Source organism: Ammospiza caudacuta, chromosome 19 (genome assembly GCF_027887145.1).
Source record: "Ammospiza caudacuta isolate bAmmCau1 chromosome 19, bAmmCau1.pri, whole genome shotgun sequence".
Classification (NCBI taxonomy): domain Eukaryota; kingdom Metazoa; phylum Chordata; class Aves; order Passeriformes; family Passerellidae; genus Ammospiza; species Ammospiza caudacuta.
The window spans coordinates 12,173,533-12,185,761 of record NC_080611.1 but is presented as its reverse complement, the minus strand read 5'-3'; the positions used below and the strand labels follow the sequence as shown (position 1 = coordinate 12,185,761).

The 12,229-nt window shown below is 53.5% G+C and overlaps 1 protein-coding gene across 1 annotated transcript in view; it reads left to right on the top strand.

Annotated features, from left to right (window-relative positions):
• The window catches only part of RPTOR (regulatory associated protein of MTOR complex 1), a 101,881-nt gene that overhangs the window by 57,151 nt on the left and 32,501 nt on the right, over positions 1-12,229 (top strand). Inside the window, exons 17-21 of the mRNA XM_058817064.1 lie at positions 1,401-1,541; positions 2,798-2,915; positions 4,459-4,599; positions 5,431-5,589; positions 11,108-11,226. Coding sequence (XP_058673047.1) covers positions 1,401-1,541; positions 2,798-2,915; positions 4,459-4,599; positions 5,431-5,589; positions 11,108-11,226 — 678 coding nt within the window. The remainder of the gene's footprint in view (positions 1-1,400; positions 1,542-2,797; positions 2,916-4,458; positions 4,600-5,430; positions 5,590-11,107; positions 11,227-12,229) is intronic.

Below are 12,229 nucleotides of genomic sequence, written 5' to 3'. Positions count from 1 at the left end.
TGGCAGGGCTGGAGTTCTGCAGAGCAGGGCGCTCTGAGCTTTGGGTTTGTGTGTCTGGTTCAGAGAAGGAGCTTGCTGCTGTTTCTGCAAGGTGATGCAAATCAAACAAGCCCAAAAATCAAAATTTATCACCCTAGGAAAGGAGCTCCCAAGGAAATGTGGAGGGAGTTCACAGAGCCCCAAACCCCTGGGACCTGGGCACTGCAGTGCCATGGTTTTTGCTTCCTTGCATCAGAAGCTGTTAAAAATGTGGTCCCAGAACTCACTGTGTTTTGCAAAAATCCCTCTGGTCTTTTTGTCCAAGTAAGAAAACTATTCTCCCCTGCTCATTGTGGAAATGCATCTTTAATTGGCTGTGGTTTACCTCTGTGGCACTCCCAGGAGAGGAGGGATTGTGCAGGGCCTGGCAGTGACTGACAGAGCCCAGCACACCCAGCACACCCTGGGAGAAGGGAGCTGAGATAGACAGCTCTGATAACGTGCAGGGATTGGGGATGAGATCCCCTCCACATCCAGCTCTGTCATCCTCCTCCTCTTCTTGTCCCTGGCCCCATCCTTCCCACTTTCAGAGCACTGTTTCTGCACAGGTGAGGTGGCTTTCCAAAGCTCTCCCTGATTTTTCTCCATTTTTCCATCATCTAAGCCCATAACTGAAGACTGTAGTCAGTACTCCTGTAAAAGATCCACATCCCAACAGAGGCTGTGTGTACCTAATTCCTGTTAATTAATATTCAAGGCAGCACCAAGTGGAAGAGCCACCCATGGGAAGGTCACTGAGTATTCTGGGAAATTAACCATATCCTGCATCTGTGGATGCTTAAAACTGAGTTTGCTGAGGCTGCTGGGGCTGCTGCTCCCCAGGGCCTCCCCTGACCCAGCAGCTCAGGTGTGACCGTGTTCACAGGGGTCCCAGGATGAGGGAAGAGATGAGGATCTGACTCCATGTTTCAGAAGGCTTGATTTATTATTTTGTGTTTATATTATATTCAAACTATACTAAAAGAATAGCAGAAAGGATTTCATCAGAAGGCTGGCTAAGAGTAGAAAAGGAATGAATAACAAAAGCTTGTGACTGACCGAGACAGTATGGACAGCTGACTGTGATTGGCCATTAATTAGAAGCAACCACATGAGACCAATCACACATGCGCCTGTTGCATTCCACAGCAGCAGACAATCACTGTTTGCATTTTGTTCCTGAGGCCTCTCAGCTTCTCACGAGAAGAAATCTTAAAGAAAAGATTTTTCATAAGACATGTTTTATGAAACTCAGGTTTGCAGCACTGACCCAGCAGCTCAGGTTTGAGCACAGACCCAGCGGCTCAGGTTTGCAGTGCTGCTGTGTGTGGGGATAACTGAGACCCAGAGGGGACAGGCAGGGCTGTTCTTTGTGCCCCCAGGTTCGCTGTGCTGCAGTTTTTGCCCTGGGCACCTTCGTGGGGAACTCGGCAGAGCGCACGGACCACTCGACCACCATCGACCACAACGTGGCCATGATGCTGGCCCAGCTCATCAACGATGGCAGCCCCATGGTGCGCAAGGTGAGGGGATCTACAGCTCTCCTTCAGCTGGGAACTGTGCTGGGACTGTGCTCCGGGGCTGCCCCTGCTCCCTGAGGCACGGCCTGTGCAGGGAATGAGGGAGCTCTGGCCAGGGAAAAGCCTCCCTGCCTTTAAACCCCTCACAGTGGCTCTCCTGTGGTAGCAAACCCCCAGCCAGGTAATAATTATTGACTCCATCATCCAGAAGGCATGAAAGACACTTTATTGTTAGCAATCTACAGTTCTTCTAGAAACAGTGGTGGAACTAAGACCTGGTTGGTCTCAAAGTGAAAATTTTTCACACACTATTGGTGGCTATCAATAACACACTCTAGAGAACCATATCTATAAACAGTGGTTGCAGAAAGAGAGATAATAATTGTTTGAATTCTTTTCCTCTAAGTTTCTCTCAGCTTCTAGCCAGCTTCCCAGGATTTTTCTGGGAAAGTCTGTGCCTGCTCTCTGTGGCCAGAGAGCTGCTGCCACCCTCCCCAGCTTTGGGAGAGCTACAGTTTCTGAGGCACCATCGTACATCAATAGTACATTAAATGGTTTTTGACATTCTGGATTGTTTTTGAGGGCTGTTCTGAAGTGTCCTAATGTTTGTGTTTACTTTAGTGGAACATCAACACCCTGGCAGTTGTCAGCAGCATTGCAAAGATTCATTTCTGTTGTCTCGTTCCAGCATTTAATCAGTTTAATTCAGGAGGGAGCTGCGTGTCACACGGAATGCTCTGGGAGATTCATAAATCTCTCCTTGAGAGATCAGTCCCTGAGCAGAGACAGCAGCCAAAGGCAGCTCTGTCTCCTGCCTGCTGTTCCCAGGGGCTGGGCAGTGCCATGGGGGCTCAGTGCCCCCTGCCCTGGCACAGCCCTGGCTCTGAGGGAGCCACACACACCCCGTGGGCTGGGCCAGGTCAGTGGCATTTTATCAGTCTGACAGACTGTCAGAATCAGCCACAAACCCCAGGGTGGTTTGGGCTGGAAGGGACCCTAAAGCTCCTCTCATGCCAAGCCCTGCTGTCCTGGGCAGGGACAGCTCCCCTAGGGCAGCTGCTCCAAAGGGAGGGAGCCAGGTAGGAAAGGCTGTGAGGAGTCAGGTGTGAGACACAGCCCTCTGCCTTTCTGCAGCTCAGCCCTTGAACTGAGGGAGAATTTCCACCCTGGGTGGCCACCCAGTCACACTAGCGGTGTTGGTCAGTGTTTGCCCTCAGTGCCTTGTTTCTCATGAGATGTTTCTTGTGCTCTTTCCCCAGGAGCTGGTGGTGGCCCTGAGTCACCTGGTGGTTCAGTACGAGAGCAATTTCTGCACCGTGGCCTTGCAGTTCATAGAGGAGGAGAAGAATTACCCTCTCCCTTCTCCAGCTGCTCCAGGTGGGGCTGGGCTTTGGCTGGCCAGGAGATCCAGGGCCTGGAAGTACTTGGGGATTATTTAAGGAGTTTGCCCAACACAGTGAGCTTCTTGTGGGTGGGGGTTTATTAAAGAGCCCTGTTGTGCCATGGTGGGGACAAGGAGGGGACACCTGGTGTCTGTTGAGCCCTGTGAGATGTTACACTGGGGAAATCCATCCTGCACTGAGTCCCCACCTCAGCCTTGGCTGCAGCTCACCAGGAGCCCCTGCCCATTCAGAGAGAGGCTGCTCAAGGCAGCTCAGGCTCATTTTCTGTCTCCCCTCTGGAGCCACACGTGAATGTTCAGTGTCACAGTGACCTGCTGAGAGCTCCAGCACACCATGAACCAGCCCTGCTGCTGGGAGGGCCAGACAAGGAGGGGAAGAGCTCTGAGACTCTGGCCCCATCCCTTTTGTTGTGTCTGAGGTTTTGTGTGAGGAGTGAGATGTCCTGGTGAAGTTGTCTCTGACCTCACCTTTCCTTTAGATGTAAACTGCAGTGGGAATCTTAAAGGGTAACAGGAGGATCTTGGAGACCAGACTGTGTGCTGTCTGCACAGAGTGGTTTGCTCTCCCTGTCCTGTGAATATCTGAATCATACTGGAAAATGAGCTCCTCCCCGTTTGCTGCAGGAGATAAACACTGCCTGTTTACAGGGCTTTCCACAGGGCTTTTCCTGATCCAAAAGAATCCTGAAGTGGGACACTCTGGGAGCACTGGGCCCCCACCACAGTGCAGCCACTCTGCAGGGAAACAGAGCAGCTCCTCTGAGCCCATGGGACATTAATATGATTTAAATCAGGCCTGAAATTTGGTCAGGAAACCAGAATTTTCAGAGCTCCTGATGATGAGCAAATGCAGGGGGGTTTGATGAGCAGCAGCAGAGAGGAGCTGGCCAAGGCTGCCTCAGGCTGTCCTGACACAGGGGCTGGGCAGTGGCAGAGAGGAGTCACCAGGGCCCCTGGGAGGCCCTGGCAGGGCTGGGCTCACCTGGCCTTGCTGGATGTCCCAAACTGCCCTCCTGGACAGCAGAGATGGGATCCGTGCTGGATCCATGGCCATAGTGCGTCCCCGTTTAGCCTGACAGAGAATGAAAAACTCTGTGCACATCAGGGCTGTTTTAATGACCCGTTTGCATCAGTCTGACAGACTCAGAATCAGCCACAGAACCCCAGGATGGTTTGGGCTGGAAGGGACCCTAAAGCTCAGCTCATTCCAAGCCCTGCTGTCCTAGGCAGGGACACCTCCCATAGGGCAGGGAGGTTAGTGGGGCACTGACCCAGCTTTGGGGCTGGCTTTGGTGCCAGCCATGGCCTTGCAGGGTCCTGGCATTTCAGTCTTGGAGAAACCCAGCAAAGTTTGAAATTTTCAGGTTGGTTACCCCAGCCAGGGCGAGTGGCCGCATACAGAGGCCATTTCCCAGGGGAAACAAAGCCATTTGCCCAGGCTCTGGGTGTCACTCGCACGTGGCACTGGGGGCTCTGAGGCCAGCTCAGCATCACTGCTGCCCTTGCCTTGCCTTGCAGAGGGCGGGAGCCTGACCCCGGTGCGGGACGGGCCCTGCACGCCGCGGCTGCGCTCCGTCAGCTCCTACGGCAACATCCGCGCCGTCACCAGCGCCAGGAGCCTCAACAAGAGCCTGCAGAACCTCAGCCTCACCGAGGAGAGTAAGGCAGCTCCCTGGGCCCCTGGGCCAGCCAGGGAATGTCCTGTGTCCCTGTGCCAGCCAGGGCACCTGCCCTGTGCCCCCTGTGCCAGCCAGGGAACGTCCTATGTCCCTGTGCCAGCCAGGGAACGTCCCCTGTGCCCCCTGTGCCAGCCAGGGAACCTCCCCTGTCCCAGCCAGGGCACTCCCCCTGCCCCCTGTGCCAGCCAGGGCACCTGCCCTGTGCCCCCTGTGCCAGCCAGGGAACGTCCTATGTCCCTGTGCCAGCCAGGGCACCTCCCCTGTGCCCCCTGTGCCAGCCAGGGAACGTCCCCTGTGCCCCCTGTGCCAGCCAGGGAATGTCCTATGTCCCTGTGCCAGCCAGGGCACCTCCCCTGTGCCCCCTGTGCCAGCCAGGGAACGTTCTATGTCCCTGTGCCAGCCAGGGAACATCCCCTGTGCCCCCTGTGCCAGCCAGGGAACCTCCCATGCCCCCGTGCACAGCCCAGGCTGCAGCTGGCGCTTCATCCCGAATTGTCCAGCTCCCACAACCTGGATGAGGAGCCCCCTCATAATTAGTTGCAATTTTCTGGTCATTAGCATTGATTTTCTGAGTGTTTGGGGACTGAAAATGTGCCTTCTGGCTTCTGGGCATAAGTGGATTTTTAACTCAATCTTTTGCCCGTTCTGTGTTTAATCCTTCAGTATGAAAAAGGGGAATTGTGGCTTTGCCCCCTGGGTGAGGGGTTTCCTTCCCTGAGCGTGGCAGGATTTAGGGAAGGGCTATTTTGTCTGGGTGAGAATGGTTCTCCTGCCAGTCCTGGTTCCAGCACCTGCTGTTGTGTCCTGGCAGCTGGGAGCTCCGTGGCCTTTTCCCCTGGGAACCTGAGCACGAGCAGCAGTGCCAGCAGCACGCTGGGCAGCCCTGAGAACGAGGAGTACATCCTGTCCTTCGAGACCATCGACAAGATGAGAAGAGTCAGCTCCTACTCGTCCCTCAACTCCCTCATCGGTGAGCAAAACCTCCCTGCCCTGCCCTGGGGCTCCAGGACATTCCCCTCCCTGCCCTGTGTGCCCGGGTCACCCAGCGCAGGGGTGGCACTGGGAGCTGCTGGCTCCAGGTCTGAGCTGCTCTGAAATCCCGTTGGGAATTCAGGCACCAAAAATGTGGGGGCCACAACAGCTTGGCTTTGAAGCACCTGTAGCTTTTCAAACAGTCTGAGCCATTCTGGCACAGCATCACAGGCACCATGCAGAAGGACCTGGCTTTTGGAATGGCCTCCTTCCAGGGAAAGCAGCATGCACAGGGAAATGCTGGGGGAAGGCTCTGTGTTCCCTCTCTAATCACTAAATGGGCCCATATTTCACAAATCAGTGCAAAGAGAGTAATTCAGGGAGAAATCACCTTTGCCTTGACCAAAGAAACATTTTCCCTGCTCTGTTTTCTGGGAGAATTAATTGTGATTTGGCCCTCCCCAGCTGAAAGATTCAGGGATTGTAATTACTGAGCCCCTGTGGCAGTTTAAAATCATGAGTTCATTAGGAACTTGATCAGTTAATTTGCTTTTGATTATCAGTAATGACATTGGATCTTCTGAAGCATGGCAGGGATGTTAGGAAATTTCTCTCCATCTTGAGCTAGGACTGGAGTTTTCCCATTTCCAGTGATGGCTGGTGTGTGTCTCACCAGAGCTTTGCAGCACAGTTGGAAAGGGCTCTGGAGGGGAGCTGGAGGTGGTGAGGGGAACTTTGGAAAGAGAGAGCAGCTCTCCAAGGCCTCCCTCATTCCTGATCCATCAAAGAGCTCAGGCCCAGCTGGAGCTTGGAGAAGTGTTTAAAATTCATGACTCGCACAGAATCCCATTACCTCCCCATTTGCCTGCTGCAAGCCAGGCTTTTCTCATTCCTTCTGAGGCATCACCATCCTCCAGCCCTGTCTCCTGCTCCCCCAGGAGAGGTGCCACCAGCCCCAGCCACCCCCTCAGCTCTGCAGCCCGGGCTAACCCTGCTCCTTAATGTGCCTTGAGCTGCTGCAGGGGGCAGAGACCTGGGCCTGAGGGAGTGCAGTGCTCTGCTCTTGCCTTCTGAGAGAGAAAATGGGGCTGTGGCTCTGCAGAAATGCCTCTGCCAAGGAGTGCAGTGCTCTACTCTTGCCTTCTGAGAGAGAAAATGGGGCTGTGGCTCTGCAGAAATGCCTCTGCCAGGGAGTGCAGTGCTCTGCTCTTGTCTTCTGAGAGAGAAAATGGGGCTCTGGCTCTGCAGAAATGCCTCTGCCAGGGAGTGCAGTGCTCTGGCCTTGTCCTCTGAGAGGGAAAATGGGGCTCTGGCTCTGCAGTAAGGCATCTGAGATGGCCAGAGCAATGGGAAAGGTGTCTGGGGCACGTGGGGAGACTCCAAGTGGAGCAGAAATCTGGTGTGCAAAAGGGAAAGGAGAATTTTTCAGCCCCAGGTTGTGTTCTGTGCTCTGCATTCCTGTCCTAGGCTGATTCACTGATCACAGAATTCCAGAATGGTTTAGGTTATTCCAGAATGGTTTGAGTTGGGAGGGACCCCAAAGCCCACCCAGTGCCACCCCTGCCATGGCAGGGACACCTTCCACTGTGCTCCAAGCCCTGTCCAGGCTGGCCTTGGACCCTTCCAGGGATCCAGGGGCAACCACAACCTCCTTTGCTCCTCTCTGGCAGCTTTAGGAACCTGGCATGTGAGAGATTGTTCTGGATCAGCCTCTTCACTGGCACTGAGGCACCATACAATGGACTTCTTCCCAAAAACTTGAGGAGAACCTCTCCATTCCTCCTTGTCCCAATTTACAAGCAGTTCCTTGGCTAGCTGTGGGCCAAATGTGCCCACTGTGGCTCCCCAAATGCCACCACACAGGCTCTGAGCCGAGCTCTGTGTTCTCTGGCAGCTGCTCCTTGGCCAGACAGGCCAGCACCAGGAGAGACATTTATTTCTGGCCCACTTTTCCAGCTGGCAAGAGGCAGTTTGTGGTTAGTCAACAAAGACATCATTTTGGAAGGGAAGCTGAGCCTTGCTGCTTTTCCATACAGCCACTCATTAATCTTGGTGTCCTGGAAATGTTCAGCTTTAAGATAGGAAAAGGGATGGAATTAAGATGGGGGTTTGCATACCTCGGGGCTGATTATTCATATCCAAACTGCTCCATGAAAGCCTTTGTCCCACAGAGAGCTTGACTGGAAAGATTATCTTAAGGAGTGATCAAAGAAAGAGGAAAGTAAATCTGGGAGCCATGAAATGCAGGGGAATTGTTGTCTGCTCCAGCAGCAGAGGCTGGGGGTAGAGAGCCGTTTGCCACTTCCCAGGGTGTGCCTCAGAGACGGCTGAGGCGGCTGCAGCGAGGATGAGGATAAGGATGAGGAGGGCAGGGGGGGATGTGGACACTGAGGTGCAGGAAACAGAGAGAATTGGGGCAGGGGAGCCTCCTGCTCTGTGTTAATGAGGAGGAGCTGGTCAGCCAGCAGCGTGTGCAGCGGGGACAGGCACAGCAGCAAAACCCAGGGATTTGGGTGGGGTTTGAAAATGGGAACTGCTGCTCAGTTTGGGGCTGCTCAGAGGGGGCTGTGTCCCTGCTGGTGGTGCCTGCCCTGGGGAATTCCTTCTGCTGAGCTGCTCCTGTCCCCTTCACCTGGGGTCCCTCCTGGCAGGAGGGGTTCATGGCATGCACACTGAGCACCTGTGGTTGGCACTGAGGAGAAGCAGCTCCCCACATCCTCAGGGCTGTTCAGCCTGGAATATTTCAGCTGCATTTCCCTGCACAGCATTACCTGTGTGCTGTGTGAGGGTTTCATTCTGGTCCCTGCCCAGGAGCTGAGCTGGGAGCAGGGAGCAGCCTTGGTCTGGCTTTGCTGCCCCATCTGTGGGGCTTCAAACCGCTGCAGAGATTTTTACAGGGGCTTGGAAAGAAGCTCTGTCCCAGGCTGGCAAAGCAAAGGGAATAAATAAAGGCACAGTAAAGCAGTGGGGTTTGCAGGCACTGTGCTCTCCCTGGAGCTGCTGGAGCCCAGCCTGGCCTCAGGGCTCACAGGTGAGCTGGACCCCACGTGTGCAGGGAAAATCCAGCTCAGGGAAAGGCAGGCAGTTTATTTTTGCCATTCTTAGCAGAGAAGGATGGTTTTGTAAACACGAGTCCACCTGCAAGGTGCACTGAGCTGGCTGGGAGTCAGTGACTAATTACAGAGCTGTCTGCTTCCATCAGTGCCAGCCCTGCTCAGCTTCTGGTTTGCATCTCAGGGACACTTTGGGCACTGGGGCCCTGGAGGTGAGATGGAGCTGCTGTTCCTCCTGCTTCTGCCTTTCCCAGGGACTGGAGCTCAGGATCTGGCGGGGAGCAGTGTCAGAAGTGTCACTCCTGCTCTGGCAGTGGGCTGGTGGCAGCAGGAAAGAGCAGCAGCCCTGAGCCCCGGGTGCCTTTGGAGAAATTCCCTGTGTTCTCCTCAAAGGCTGCCAGGTGAAGGGGGAATTGCACTGGCACAGTTCTGCTGAAAGTCTGGTTTTTCCCTGACACTTAGATGTATAAAAAGTGCCGCTGGGTTTCTTGCTCTGTGATCGAGGTGCTTACCAGGGCCCCTGGGAAATCAGCTGGGTGCCCCCCTCACTCTTCCCCCTCTCCCTTTGCTTTTACTCTCTTTTCAAGGGCTTTAAAGAATTGAAGGCATCCAGATTTCCCAGTGGCCCTTATGTAAGAGGCTGGAGTGTGGGAGGCAGAGCTCTGGGCACAGCTCTGGGCACACCTCAGACATTACCTGGCTGCTGCTTCACGAGCTGAGCCTTTCTTCCTCCCACACCTTGTAGCACTTTGCCTCTCTCCCTTCTTGTGCTTCATCCTTCCCCCTTCAGTGTTTCTTTGCTTGGTAATAGAAGCTTCCAGGATTTAACATTGTTATACATTTACAGCCTTTGCAATTTTACTGTATTATATAAATATTATACAATATTACATAAATATATGTTTATGGCCCTTACAATTTACAGCCTTATAACAATTTACATTGTTAGAGGTTTTACAGCCTTGCCAGTGCCTGAAGGGGCTCCAGGAGAGCTGGGGAGGGGATTTCCACAAGGGCCTGGAGTGCCAGGACAAGGGGGAATGGTTTCCATGGCCAGAGGGAAGGGTTACGTGGGGTATTGGGGAGAAATCCTTCCCACAGAGAAGCTGTGGGTGCCCCTGGATCCCTGGCAGTGCCCAAGGCTAGGTTGGAGTAACCTGGGATGGTGGAAGGTGTGGAACAGGCTTCGGGGTCCCCCCCAGCCCAAGCTCTGTAGGATTCTCTGGTTTGTCCCTGGGAAGGTTGGGATCAGCTGCAGGCTCTGCAAGGTCACCCCCAGCACACAAACAGCACGGTCCAGGTGCTCCCTTGTGAGATTCCCAGGTGCAAATGTCAGCAGCCATCACTTGGAGCATCCTTTGGGTGGGACAGAGCCCCTCTGCAGGGGCTGAGAGGCAGGAGCTGGGTCTGGGGGCTGCCTTGGCCCTTTGCAGTGATCTGTCCCACTCTGGGCACCTGGGGCAGAGCAAGGTTCCCCCTTCAGCCCCCTGGAGCTCAGACCTGCTGTGCCCCAGCCTGCTGTGCTGCTGCAGGGACCAGGTGTGGCTGTGCCAGGTGAGGAGCTGCCTGGTGACCAAGGGGCTCTCTCCTCCCAACTTTATATTTAGATGCCTCCAGAAACACGAGAGGAAAAGCAGTAACAGCTTGATCTGTCATTTAGCACTGATTGTGACTCATCTGAAATCTCTATTTTAGCTCTTTTTTGTTGTTAGTGCAACCACTTTAACATTGTCCAAATGGCTGCACTCCCAGCCGGGGCGTTGCACGATCAGGCACCGGCAGGGTCGGAGGCAGAACAACAAATTCTCCCCCAAAAGCAGCAAAATAAAATGTTCACAGGAATTTGTCAGTTGTTGCAAGTGCTTATTAATTTGATTTGTACTTTGAATCTGTCAGTCCCTTCTGCCGAAATACCGAACAGCTGATGGGCTCATTAAATAACAAATTGGAGGAATTGATACAAATGTCAGTAGGAAAGACTGAGCTGGACTTGCTGCTTCCTGAGGGCTCCACTCCTAAAGCTTTGCTTTAAACACTTACTAAACTTGTAGAGTGTGCAAATCCCTGGAGAATTCACTTAAAAAACCCACCACAGTATAGGGCAGTAACCGTGGGTTTACCCCATTCAGTATTTCAGACATTTTCCACTTGGCCTTTGCAGGTGATTTGCTTCAGGAGCCTGGAAAAGCAGGAGTTTGACTGGAGATGATTTAGGGAGTCTTTAATTTATTTTGCTTCCTCCCACTTTGATTTCACAAGCCCTTGCAGAGTTCACAGCCAGGCAAAAGCAAGGCAGAATGCCCATGTGGGATGTTTGTGAGCTCCTCTCTTGATGTTCCCCGAGATGCCATCAGGTTGTTCGGAGTTCTAATGAATTTTCTCACATCAGATCAAAGAACTGGAGCTGATGGATTGTCATGTGCTGCAGGGCTTTGGGGTTTGTTGTGGTTTTTGTTTTCCTAGGTGTGAGTTTCAACAGTGTTTATACCCAAATTTGGAGAGTGCTGCTTCACCTGGCTGCTGACCCCTATCCCGACGTGTCCGACCTGGCCATGAAGGTTCTCAACAGCATTGCCTACAAGGTGAGTGCCTGTGCTCACCTGTGCCTGCCAGCTCTTTGGATGTGGATTTTCTCATGCTCAGGCAAGGCTTAGGCAGACTGACCTGGATGGGTCTGTTGGAGGGCTCTGCCTTTTGCAGAAGGAGCTTTTAATGCTTCACCCTGATAAACTCTGCTCTGAACTCTGATCAGGTAAAATGAACAAATGGGGGAGGGCCTGGGCTTGTTTTAGGGTATAAATGAGGTCTAGATCAGTCCCTGGGATAAACCTTAAGTATCCTTCATTAAATTATCCCTTTGCAAACTGATTTAGATAATGCAAGTGGGACTGGCCTGCAGACTGAAGCCACAACGGCTCTCCAACCCAGGTGAACTAGTACATGTGAGTCAGCATGCAGACCCCTGCCCCTCCTCACCCCAGCCCAGGCTGGGTGCCTAAACCTCCATCCTCATCCCATCTCATCCTGGGGGTGCCAAGATGTCCCTGGAGGTGTCACCCTGGGGCAGAGCTGCTCCCTGCCCGGGCCAGGCCACCCCAGGACATCCTCTCACCCTGTGCCTCCCCTGGCTGGGCACAGAAAGCTCTGTGGGACCCTTTCTGGCCTCTCAAGCATCCAGACCATGAGCCATTGCAATGGGAGCTCTCTTACTGGGCCTTTCCAGGGAATGAGCCCAGATCCTCAGCCCAGGGCTGCAGTAAGAGATGCCAGCATAGTGCACTGCCATCCTAATGCCTCATAGATCTCTGCTTGGAAACCACTTTATCTCTAGAGACAATAGTTACTGACTTGGACTCTGGTTTGTTCGTGCCAGTGAGTGGTAAGGGCTGGGTTTGGGACAGGATTCTCTTGGCAGTGGGGGCAGCAAGCTCAGCCCTTCCCTGGAGAGACAGGGGTACAACAAATGACAGGCTGGAGGTGCCAAACGAGGGCAAGAAGGAAAAGAAAGGGTGGAAAATTTCCCTCTCTCTGCTCTAGATGCATGAAACTGTTTAAGTTCTGTGTTTGGAAGGCTCTCTGCAATAT